This window comes from Callithrix jacchus, chromosome 2, assembly GCF_049354715.1.
Source record: "Callithrix jacchus isolate 240 chromosome 2, calJac240_pri, whole genome shotgun sequence".
Lineage (NCBI taxonomy): Eukaryota > Metazoa > Chordata > Mammalia > Primates > Cebidae > Callithrix > Callithrix jacchus.
Genome location: NC_133503.1, coordinates 38,846,523 through 38,859,821, shown reverse-complemented (window position 1 = coordinate 38,859,821; position 13,299 = coordinate 38,846,523). Strand labels below are relative to the sequence as shown.

Below are 13,299 nucleotides of genomic sequence, written 5' to 3'. Positions count from 1 at the left end.
AGCCACCGTGCCTGGCCAGCCTCATTCTTTAATACCCAGTACTCCCTCCACCCTTTCTTTTTCTTTCCTTCTTTCCACTTTTACTACATGCCCAAGCAGGCCATAGCACCAATAGCATTATGAGCACCAGCTCACACTCCTTTCCTTATTTAAGAAAAGACTGGCCCTCTAGCTCACCGCAGACAACCCTTTTCCCTCTCCCCGCCGCCTTATGTGCCCACCTTAACTGAGAAAAAGTTTAAATGTTTAGACAATCAAGTCTAGTTCAGATTATATGGCCCAAACCCAGCCAATGGGGAAAGGGCACAAGAGCAGGATTTGCATCAAGAATTAAAAAACCTGTGCTCCCCTTTGTTCTATGTGCTGCTCTCATGGTGATATGAGGGGTACCCCTCTGTACAGAAGTAAATTTGTTTTGCTAAGAAATCCTTTGCCTTAGTGCTCATTTTCCTTACAACTCCGAGCTTTATCTATAACAATTTCTTATTGTGGTCATAGTCAAAAATGAAAACCACTAACCTAGAATTGACTCATTTTTCCTTTATGTCTAAATATTTGTCTCAAAATTTCCCAAACTAACAGGACACATTATACAGCTTTAACACAGCAATCTCTTAATCAAGGGTGTCCAAAGAAACAGCATCTGTGTTACATGTTAAGAGATTAATTCAATCTTCTTCCTTTTACTATAAGAAGTTATAGTAAAAGAAATTACCAAATTTGGGTATGTGTAAATCCATATAGGAATGATTATATAATGAAAAGTGACTAAAGAATATTAGCAGTAAAGTTTCCAGAGGAATACTCAATACTATTCATTGTATACACAATTTTTCTATATGTTTAATGATTTGATAGAAAAATATAAGAACTTTTCATGTCACCTACTCCAAAAAACAACTCTAGCATATAAAAGCGGCATGCTAATTTAATTCTTACTTCACATTTACACTCGGGTATCCTATCTCTTTTCCAACATTCTGGAATGCTACTTCTTAATTATTTTTAAACATATCTCTTTAATCACAATGTCTATCTTAAAAATTCTTAGGAATTTTCTTCTGCCTTCAAAATAATCTATATTCTTAGTCCAGCACTCATTAATTTATTCAATAAGTACTTGAACATCTATACAGCAAAGCATGGTGAACCATATAAAGATGAGCAACATAAACCCGCCCTTAAGGAGCTTACAGTCTAAGAAGGGAGATGATGTTCCAAATAAATTCTTATATAGGAACTGTACGAAGATTTTCATCAAAGCATTGTTAGCAGAGGTGAGAAAATAGAGGCAATCTGGATGTTCATCACTGGGAGAAAGGACACATAAAACATGGAAGATACACAGGGTAAAGCACTATGCTATAGGTATAAGCTATCTAGAGATAGACATGTGGATAAATCTTAAAAACAGTGTTGAGTAAACAAAGGTAAAAAACAATTTGGTGAGATTAGCTCCTTTGCTTCTTGGAAATCCACAGCCAACAGTGATATGACCCTGTCTGGTAGTGAACCTACCCCGATACATGACTTCTGCACAAAAAACACGACCAAACATCAAAGCTAAATCAATGTTTATAAAGTTTTATGATAAAAGTAGGCGGAAACGAGCTGCACAAACCTCAGCGTATTTTAAATCTGTCGCTGTCATCATTAACATTATGTGATATATAAAAGTTAAAATTTACTTTTGTAAATAAAGTTTTTGGTTTGTTTAAAAAAAAATGGGATCTGTACCAGAATACTATTTATGTAAATTAAAAATACAAAGTAATGGCTGAATGCGGTGATTCACACCTGTAATCCTAGCACTTTGGGAGGCCGAAGTGGGCAGATCACTTGAGCTCAGGACTTTGAGACCAGCCTGGGCAACATGTCAAAACCCTGTCTCTACCAAAAACACAAAAAATTAGCCAAGTGGAGTGGCAGGGCGCCTGTAGTCCCAACTACTTGCAAAACTGAGGCAGGAGGATTGCTTGAACCTCGGAGGTTGGGGCTGAGGTTGAAGGAGTGAGCTGAGATCACACCACTGTACTCCAGCCTGGGTGATAAAGTGAGACCCTACCTCAAAAAAAAAAAAAAAAATACACACACACACACACACACACACACACACACACACACAAAGTAAAAAACAAACATAGAAAATAACCTCGTCCCCTCGCCATCAACACAGTGGTATGTAAGTGTTCAATTGAAAGGTAGTCACACATCTCTCACTTTAGAAATGATTTTTTAGAAAAGCTAGAAATGATTAAGCTTAGTGAGGAAGGCATGTTGAAAGCTGAGATAGGCCAAAAGCTAGGCCCCTTGTGCCAAAATTTAGTCAATTTGTGAATGCAAAACAAAATTTCTTTAAGGAAATTAAAAGTGGTATTCCAGTGAACACCCAAATGATGAAAGTCAAACAGCCTAATTGCTGATATGGAGAAAGTTTTAGTGGTCTGGAGAGAAGATGAAACCAGCCACAGCATTCTCTTAAGCCAAAGCCTAACCCAGAGCAAGGCCCTGACTCTTTTCAATTCTGTGAAGGCTGAGAGAGGTAAGAAGCTGCAGAAGAAAAGTTTGAAGCTAGGAGTAGTTAGTTCATGAGATTTAAGAAAAGAAGTCATATATACATATAAAATAAATATTTTATAATAATTTGTTAAGAATAAAAGAATATATACATTAAACACATTAAAATGATTACCTATAGGGGAAGCAAGGAAATGGAAAAAGAAATAAAAGGAATAAATGAAGCAAGAGAGAAGTCATGGTGATAAAGCACCAGAAATTGAGTATGATTAACTCAATCCTCTACACTTGAGGTCCCAAGGGGAGGGGAACAAGCAAAGTGACAAGAACTGGAAGGAAGATCCAATGAAGTACTCTAGAAGTTCAAAGAAATTACTTCGCAGGAGGGCTTGAGGTATACACAAAAGATGTGTTTTGTTTATCCTGATATAATTTTAAATGCTTTGCAGCAGATTAATTCTAAGTTACACAACTTGCAGATCAAAATGAATCTTCTCTTACAACCTCTGTAGAACCAGTTATAAGAAGGCAAAGGATTTACATTACTAATGTATTCTTTCCCATCTGAATATTTGTAACTGGAGATAATAAAGTTAAATAATGCTAGAAAACTGAGCATGTTACTCTGATGAGTTTCATATTTTGTTTACAGACATGATTCTGAGGCCTCTGTTAGATGCCACCTAGAATCTTGAATCCTTGAAAACCAACAACAGGCAAGTGAAATAAAGTTGTCTAAATCATTTGGAGAATATAAAGCAAGATGGACAGAGCCTGTACAACTAGTACATATGGGGCATGAAAAAAAGAGTATCTGAGTAGAACATATATCAAACACCTGGGTAAGATTTATGGGTACAAATACATTTTTTAAAGGATGAGGATATGAATAATAAGATTTATTGAAAACAGACAGGAGTAAAATGTTATAAGAACTTGAAAAGATGATTGCTGGAAGATGGAAGAGGAAAAGAGAGACCTAGAGAATAACTCTTTGCCCATCCCTAATCACATACACTACACAGCAGTAATATAAGGACTTAGAGAAAACAAAAACAAAAGAGTCAAACAGCAATTTCATCACTCAAGGGAGCTTTTTCAGAGACATAAAAGAGAAGCTTTACGAAGAAAAAGAAGCTTTAAGTATAAAAAAAATTATGTCTTTAATTATGTAAGATAGGTTTTCCTATCTTGGTAATTGAGTGTGCGCTTTTCCATAAATGATTTTTCCTAATTTACAGCAACATAATATTCTATCATATGTGTGGTTTATACTAACATGACATTAACCCAATGCATTATCACAGTTTGATCCTGCATAAACAAGTGTTAGATTGGTAATGCCATTTGATTGCTAGCAATAGCAAGTCCCCGAGTGTCTAAACACAATGTTAATTAGGGATAACCCTAGTAATTTAGTAAAATGAAAGATTCCTTAGAAAGGTAGTTCATGTTTACAGTATTTAGTAAGTAATAAAACAACAAAATGCAGAAAATAACTAAATAGTCCAAGATATTTCAGTAAGCAAAAATACGGTTACTCACTAGAGTAAAAATCTTAAAAATCACTAACTAAACATCTCAGATTACTTACATATTAAATCTAAATTTAAAATTTTTTAAATTTATTTCCTCTTGGCATACATTCTGTCCAGCTTATTTCTCAACTGTTTTGTGTATCTACATTAGTTATTTATTTATTTTTTGAGACTGTCATCCACGCTGGAGTGCAGTGGTACAATCACAGCTCATTGCTACCTAGACTTCCTGGGTGCAAGTGATCTTTCTGCCTCAGCTTCCAGAGTAGCTGGGACTATAGGCACAGGTAACCATGCCTAGCTAATTTCTAATTTTTTTGTTTATAGAGACAGGTTCTCTCTATGCTGGGCAAGCTGGTTGATCATTCTGCCTCGGCCTCCCAAAGCACTGGGATTACAAGTATAAGCCACCGTGCATAGCCTAACTTTTTTCTTTTTCCTTTTTTTTTTTTTTTTTTGGAGACAGGTTCTTACTCTGTGGCCCACACTGGGGTGCAGTGGCACACTCATGACTCACTGCAGCCTTGGCCTCCCAAGCTCAAGTGATCTTCTCACTAGAGTCACCCTAGCAGCAGGGACTATAGGCATGTGCCACCATGTCTGGTTAATTTCTGTACTTTTTTGTAGAGATAGGGTTTTGACAAGTTGTCCAGGCTGGTCTCAAACTCCTGGGCTCAAGTAATCTGCCCACATGGGTCTGCTAAAGTGCTGGGATTATAGGTGTAAAAGCCACTGTGCCTGGCCCTAATTTTTTTTTTTTTTCTGAGACAGAGTCTAACTGTCACTCTGGCTGACTGCAACCTCTGCCTCTTGGGTTCAAGTGATTCTCATGCCTCAGCCTCCTCAGTAGCTGGAAGTACAAGCACGCACCACCATACCTGGCTAATTTTTGTATTTTTAGTAGAGACAGGGTTTTGTCATTTTGGCCAGCCTGGTCTCAAACTCCTGTCCTCAAGTGATTCACCTGCTTCAGCCTCCCAAAGTGTTGAGATTACAGGTGTGAGCCATCACATGCGGCCTATATTTTCTAAATAATTCTTTTCTTATTTAATTTTTTTTTTGAGACAGAATTTTACACTTGTTGCCCAGGCTGGAGTGCAATGGCAGGACCTTGGCTCACTGCAACCTCTGCCTCCTGGGTTCAAGCCATTCTCCTGCTTCAACCTCCAAAGTAGCTGGGATTACAGGCACCCACCACCATGCCCAGCTAATTTTTTGTATTTCTAGTAGAGACAGAGTTTCACCATGTTGGTCAGGCTGGTGTTGAACTCCTGACCTCACATGATCCACCCACCTCAACCTCCCAAAGTGCTGGGATTACAGACGTGAGCCACCGTGCCTGGCCAATAATTATTATTTAGTATTTCCAAAGCCAAAGTTACTATAGTCCTCTACAGGGTGTAGCCAAATAACAAAAACCAAAACCAAACAACAACAAAAACAGAGGCATTTAGCTTTAAATATTTGACTGAAGGTTAAATATCTGCTGATTATGATATTTAGAAATGCATGTTTTAAAATTATTAACATTAAAAAGAGCAGGAAAATTTTGAATAGCTAAGTGTTCCATGAAAAACTGCTAGAATTAGCTTACATCAGAGAACTACAGATATTTCATCTCTGAAATTAATAGTTTAGCCTTGACGAAGGCCCCTGATACTTTAAATTACTAAAATTGGTATAATTTGAAAGAAGCTTCTGCTTGCTGCTATAATAGTCAACCCAAACCAACTTTTCATAAATCATAGTGTTACAGGTATTAATATACACTTCATACCTCATTGTTATTTCAGTATCCAGGACTTGATCATATTCTAAATGAACTATGTTCGTAAGTTTGTTTTTATATAGTTTTAAACATCCTACGTATTAACTATTTTCTTTATTTCAGAGAACTCAGATATTACAACTATACATAATTATCAAGTGAAGGTACATTTATCCATGAAGGTACTTTTCACTTACAAATGTAAAGCAGAAAAACATCAGAACTCATAAACTTGAGTTTTTTAAGTAGAATACTCTCCTTAATAGTCATTTGGATATTACTTATATATATATTTTATTTTGATGGTTATTTGTCCAGGTTCACATAGTGACAGATGATAATCTACTATATTCAGCATTGCATGAATGAAACTGAATGTAATTCTTAAACTTCTCACTCATTATCTGAATCAATGCTATAAAGACTTACCTAGATAGCAAATATACATTTTCATTCTTCATATACTAATGGATAGGTAAAGAGTTGTCAAATGAAAAATGAATGTCTGATAAACTTGGTTACTTTAATATAATCAAGAACTTGGCTTGTTTCTTAAGTATTTTCATCTATGTGAGATGAAAGCTATATCTATCAGTATGTTAACAGGAAAATAATAAAAAGTCATTTTTCCTAACACTTAACGTCTTTTTGGTTTTAGATAGTAAGACTATCTGCATTTGTCAGAATTATCTAACTGAATTAGCCATGGGTACACAGGAACTCTGTACCATGAGTACATTTCTGGATTTATCAATTAGGTGAAAAAATGCCCATTTTAAGAAAAATAATTCAATAACTAACCTTTTTGGACTCCTAAAAGGGCAGGAGAGTTCTCCTGTGAAGTTCTGTCAGGTTCCTGGGGAGGTACAACCATGGCAAGCGTATGCATTGGTACACGTGGAACCTAAAAAGTCAACTCAGAAAAAAATCATCTCAGACCAAAGAATAAGAGAAAAGCTCATAAATGAAACAGATATCCTGTTTTAGGGTATCTTCGTATACCACCAAATGGTATACCACCAAAAGCTTTTTTAAAAAAAGCTTTCCCCAAGCAATAATTTTTGAGACTATTGATCAGACAGTTAAGCAATCTACAAGTAGTCAATGATTTTAGGCTAAACAGAAATAATATAACTTCCTTGCTGAATAGAACAGCTTTCTGGTTCCAATTATAGCTAGGTGTACAATTCACATATTCACTATCCAGTAGCCAGTTTAGCCTTGTTCAAATTCTACATGGATCAAAAGAAAACAAAAATCTAATATATTTTTTCAATTGGGGTATGCTAGCAGTTCTCAGGATGACTTCGTAGAAAAGAATTTAGGATTTCACCAACTTAATATTCTTAGCAAAATCTCTCTATTTTCTCCATAATTTAAGATAGGTTTAAAAGTTACTTTAATGAATTTTTAGTGCTTATGTTACCCTATACTTTCATGGTTAACAAAAGTCACTATCTCTAGGATAATTAATACTACCTTGGGAGGTATTAAGAAAATGCTTTCTCGGCTAGGCATGGTGGCTCATGCCTGTAATCCCAGCACTTTTGGAGGCTGAGGTGGGTGGACTGCCTGAGCTCAGGAGTTTGACCATTGGAAACATGGTGAAACCCTGCCTCTCCTAAAATACAAAAAAATTAGCTGGGCATGGTGGTGCGCACCTGTAGTCCCAGCTACCTGGTAGGCTGAGGCATGAGAATTACTTAAGCCTGGGAGGCAGAGGTTACAGTGAGCTGAAATCGTGCCACTGCACTCCAGCCTGGGCGACAAACCAAGACTCCATCCCAAAAAAGAAAAAGCTTTCTCTTGATTCTCTTGTTAAAAAACAAGCAAAAAAACCTGAAAAACCTAGTTGAAATAACAACTTGAAATAGTTATATTTATATTTGATATTAAGAGGTTTTTAAAAACCACTATTTTCAATAAATAAGGCAATAAAAAATTTCAGTGTACCTTTAAAGAACACAAATCCTAAACAATTTAGAATCATGATTTTCACAATATGTAACAAAAAATAAAAATCAGCCCATTTTTGCTTAAAACCGATTTTAAACAAAAACTTCTAATCACTTTGAAGAATATTTATATTAACAAATAAGCTCCATTTTACTTTACCTGAGACTGATCTTGAGAAGGTGGGGTGAGCTGAGACACATCTGTGGTGGGAACTGATAGAACATTATTTGGATAATCCAACAGATAAGAAACTACGTTAGTATGGCCACCCTTTGCAGCTTCAATGAGCATTGTTGAACCATCCTGAGAAAGAATTGCCATGACAATTAATTCTTTGTAGTTTCTTAGCAGCTTATATAAAATCAACTCATTTGTATTAAATATTAAGCACTAAGATAGATCAAACATATTTTATAACTATATAGGTATTATTTATTTACTAATATATATAAATTATTTCCTATAAAAATATATATTGTGTGTGTGTGTGTGTGCGCGCGCGCGTGTGTGTGTTTATTTTTTTTTCCCCCAGCGATGGGGTCTCCTTATGTTGGGCACAAGTGATCCACCCACCTCAGTCTTCCAAAGTGCTGCGGTTATAGGCATGAGCCACTGTGCACAGCTTATTTATTTATTTTTAAGTGGACTACCTTGAGTCGATGAGTAGGGTCAGCCCCATGAGCCAAGAGTAGCTCAACAACTGCCAGGTGGCCTCCTGCACATGCCAGCGACACTACTGTATGATCATTATTGGCTGTAGCCCTGTTAACATTGGCACCTTTGAAGAAAAATAAATAAAAATCTTAGCAAAGATTGAAATCAAGCCAGTTCACACTCTATATCATTTAAAAATTTTTCGTGAAGTATAATGTAGATACAAAAAAGTATATAAATCATAAGTGTATAGTTTGAAATTTTTTCACAAAATCAACACACCTGTGTAACCAGCACCCAAGAGCAAGAAACAGAACATTACCCACATACCAGAAGCCCCATCTTGTGCTCTCTTTCAGTCACTACCCAGCCTCCCAATGGTAACCACTACCCTGACTTCCAAACTGGTTTTACTTTTTGAACTTTATATGAATGGAATCATACAATGCACTCTTTTGCGTCTGGCTTCTTTCACTCAACATTATATTTGTGAGATTCATCCACAATGTTGCACGAAGCTGAAGTTCGTTCATTCAATATCACTTTTAAAATGGAAAATCTAGAAGACTAAGATTAATAAATATATATAGGTTAATGTAAGTATCAAATAACACCCCTATATATAAATCAAAATGTTTGAAAGACATTTTTGATCTACTTCTAGAAAGTGGCAATATAGCCAGGTCTCAAAGTGGAGAAAACAGATGTTCGTAAACAATGTTTAAGAAACAGGTCATTCTTTATATTGTGTATTTTAAGAGTCGAGGGATCTTGATATGGAGAGAAGACAGAATATTATCCAGATATGTTATTTGAAAGGCTACTTCAAAAGTTATCAATAGCTTTGTATATGACCTGGAAAATGTGTAATTACAAAGTCTCAATTTCTTAGCTTCTTTTTTGATAAATTATTTTTGACCCCTGGAAAAAATAACCTTAGTTCAGCTACCTTTAACAATTTCAAAAGATCTCAACTAGAAAGTTAAGACTATAGAAATATTCATTCTTCCTTGTTTCATTCTACCTATTTTATTTAAGAGAAAAATAAGCCGGGCGCAGTGGCTCACACCTATAATCCCAGCATTTTGGGAGGCCGAGGTGGGTAGATCACGAGGTCAAGAAATCGAGACCATCCTGGTCAACAAGGTGAAACCCCGTCTCTACTAAATATACAAAAATTAGCTGGGCATGGTGGTGCGCGTCTGTAGTCCCAGCTACTCGGTAGGCTGAGGCAGGAGAATTGCTTGAACCCAGGAGGCGGAGGTTGCGATGAGCCGAGATCACGCCATTGCACTCCAGTCTGGGTAACAACAGCGAAACTCCGTCTCAAAAGAAAAAAAAAAAAAAAAAAGTCAATGGGTAAAACTACTACTGTTGATTTGTCTAATTTTCAGAAAATATTCAGCTGAATCTAATCCTAACTTACATAAAAGTACCTTCTGGGAAAGGTAAAGCACAGCAATAAACATCCTGAGATTAGCAACATGAAATTATCTTAGATGACAGGATTATTTAACCTAGAAAGGATATAATCAATGTGTTCCTATTCCTGACAAGCCTTGATTATATTCTTAGCAGGTTGTTGTTGGGTATAATTAGGATTCTCTTTAGTAAAGAAGCATAAGGCACTTTGGGAGGCCAAGGCGGGTGGATCACGAAGTCAAGAGGTTGAGACCATCGTGGTCAACATGGTGAAACCCCGTCTCTACTAAAAATACAAAAAATTAGCTGGGCATGGTAGCGCGTGCCTGTAATCCCAGCTACTCAGGAGGCTGAGGCAGAATTGCCTGAACTCAGGAGGCGGAGCTTGCAGTGAGCCGAGATCGCGCCATTGCACTCCAGCCTGGGTAACAAGAGTGAAACTGTGTCTCAAAAAAAAAAGAAGAAGCATAAGAGAACTCCAGAGATTATCCATCTACTTATTTCTGTGTGGTTGAGGTAAATAGCTTTTACAGACTATATTATATAAATTTATGCTTTACTTGGTGGCAAAAATGCAGTATGAATAAAATAAACCTAGTTTTATCAAATTTAGAAGAAACCACATACATTTAAAATGATAAGATCTGGCCAGGTGCGGTAGCTCATGCCTGTAATCCCAGCACTTTGGGAGGCCGAGACAGGCAGATCACCTGAGGCCAGGAGTTTGAGACCAGCCTGACGAACATGGTGAAACCCTGTCTCTACTAAAAATACAAAATTAGCCGAGTGTGGTGGTGCGTGCCTGTAATCCCAGCTACTGTGGAGGCTGAGGCAAGAGAACCACTTGAACCCAGGAGGTAGAGGTTGCAGTGAGCCAAGATAGTACCATTACACTCAAGCCTGGGAAAAAAGAGTGAAACTCCATCTCAAAATAAAATAAAATAAAATGATAAAATCTTACCCTGTATTTTTAATGTCACTAAATGTCAGAAATCTATTAGAATATAAATATGATTTTATCTTAATAACATAACACTACCTGAGTGAATCTTCGTTACATTTTTATCATCCTATCCCAGGATGTTTCATCAGCTGCCACAGTATTTCTGACACCATATGAAGAGTTATGCTAAACCAAATGAAACTGCTGACATTACCATTTTTGATTCATAATATGACAATTATATATGGTTAAACTAACACTGGTTCCACAGCATTTTACTTTTCTGCAGTAAACAGTCTTAAACTAGTTCTTCATCCATCAGTTGAAATTTTTTGCCTAAATATATAATTCTAATAATAGAATTTCTAAGGGAATATAAAAATTATAAATAAGAACCTTACAAACTCAGTTAATTCAACTGTACCACAAATAAGTACCACAGTAGCAGGTTTCCTCTCTGTCCTCCACCCACATCTCCAGGAGAACAGACTTATCATAAAGCTGCTGAATATCCACCTAATCATAGTTGGACATTTTACATCTGGCTTTTCTAACTTTTAGGGAGCAACCACATGTTGTTTGGTTAATGAAAACTTAAAATTCAAAACTAATAAAGAAAATTCCCAGTAAGCAACTCACAAACTCCATGCTTACTAAATAAAATACAACAATAAAAGACAAGAATACTTTACTGTATGTAAAGTAGCCATAACATAAATTGCAACAGTTTAGGATTTTTTTTCCCATAAACTGTAGCCTCTTGGAAATGATAACTTGTTCTTTCTTTACCTTTGCTAATAAGAAACTGCACAGTGCACAAATGACCAGCTCTTGCAGCTTTCATCAAAGGTGTTCTTCCACCTTCAGATTCATGTTCCTGTTAAAGAAATGGAAAAAATAATCCATCAATACCAACTGTCTAACCAACTATTTTAAAAACTTAGTACTGATAAAATGAGAAATAATAAGTATTTAATATACTTACTCAATGTAGACACTTATACCACCTACCTCAATTCCCCCAATACACAGGATTTTCAGGCCACACTAGATAATGTAACTTTTTAAGGGCAAGTTCAGTTTTCCACAGCAAATAATAACCGTTAAAGACAATGTTTAGTTTGGTTCCCAAAGAGAAATCACTCCATTTTTCTAATTCTAAGTTTTAAAAGATGTTTCCTATTTATCTGGACTATGAAAAAGGAACCTCAGTCCTGTGAAGTGATTAGAAGAATCTTGATCTTATAGCAGAAGTCAATAAAAGCTCTATAAAAGGATGCAAATGAATCCCTGAGGAAAAAGCACTATGGTATTTTAGGAGTAAAAGAAAAATAAAGAAGAAAAATACACCAATGGGTAGATTTTCGTTTTAAGTAGAAATTAAACACATGAATAGTCAAAGGCAAAAGATACAAATCCTAATAGCAGAAAGACTGTTCTTTCTAGGAAGTCTGCCAGCAAGAGGAATGAATGATAAAACAGCTTCTAACCATGCATGCCTCATATCAAATGCCACTAAAAAGAGCTTGCTTATATGGTGAGTAATACTATTTGTTGGGAGAATTATGAACTCATTACATTCATCTAAGTATTAAAATGTAGCTTATAAATTGCTTCTTCGAAAAGTTCTCTTACCTATCCCTTTTTTCACTATGTATGTAAACACAAATTTCTATAGTTCTGGTTCTCTTTTGTTACTAGGAAAAACCTGATAGAGACTGGTGGTTAAGTTAAGGCTTTATTTCAGCTATGTTCTTCTAATTAACTCTGAAAATCTAATTAAATCTGAAAATTCTTTAATTACCATGATCAATTTAAAAAACATGCTCTCCCAATAGAATACAATTTAGTTTATTTACATGTTAACTAATCTATAAAAGGCAAGTAACAATGAGAAATGAGTAGACTGTCAACCCAATGGAAACTTCACAGAAAAGTGATAGGAATTCCTCCCTAAAATAGGTTTAAAAAATATCTTCCTAGTGTAGTAATAACCTGCTTAAAAAACTACCTTATGCTTTGACTTTTTAATTGTTATACATGTTAAATAAGAATCTTCTGGCCGAGGCAGGTGGATCACGAGGTCAAGAGATCGAGACCATCCTGGTAAACATGGTGAAACCCCGTCTCTACTAAAAATACAAAAAATTAGCTGGGCATGGTGATGCGTGCCTGTAATCCCAGCAACTCAGGAGGCTGAGACAGGAGAATTGCCTGAACCCAGGAAGTGGAGGTTGCGGTGAGCCAAGATTGCGCCATTGTACTCCAGCCTGGGTAACAAGAGCAAAACTCCATCTCAAAAAAAAAAAAAGAATCTTTTAACTCTAGGTTATAGAAAAATGAATAATTATAGATAATGCCAAAATAAATTGGCTTTAGAATAGATCTTGAACTCATATTCAAATTTAAGTAAATCTAACATTCTGGCAATTTGCCTAAAATAAAACAGAATACATATGACAAAGACCTCATTCAGAAAGACCTAGAAAATTGTTTGTCCA

At 35.9% G+C, this 13,299-nt stretch overlaps 1 protein-coding gene across 10 annotated transcripts in view; it reads right to left on the bottom strand.

Moving 5' to 3' along the window:
• The window catches only part of ANKHD1 (ankyrin repeat and KH domain containing 1), a 124,355-nt gene that overhangs the window by 44,346 nt on the left and 66,710 nt on the right, over positions 1 to 13,299 (bottom strand). For 9 of the 10 annotated variants that reach the window (XR_013527904.1, XR_013527905.1, XM_008985836.5 and 6 more), the window contains 4 exons: positions 11,588 to 11,675; positions 8,430 to 8,557; positions 7,939 to 8,082; positions 6,625 to 6,727 (listed from right to left, as the gene is read on the bottom strand). Coding sequence is in view for 7 of the 10 variants with exons in the window: in XM_008985836.5 (XP_008984084.1) it covers positions 6,625 to 6,727; positions 7,939 to 8,082; positions 8,430 to 8,557; positions 11,588 to 11,675 (463 nt within the window). In the remaining 3 variants the exon portion in view is untranslated. The remainder of the gene's footprint in view (positions 1 to 6,624; positions 6,728 to 7,938; positions 8,083 to 8,429; positions 8,558 to 11,587; positions 11,676 to 13,299) is intronic. The other variant, XR_013527906.1, reaches the window with a different exon arrangement.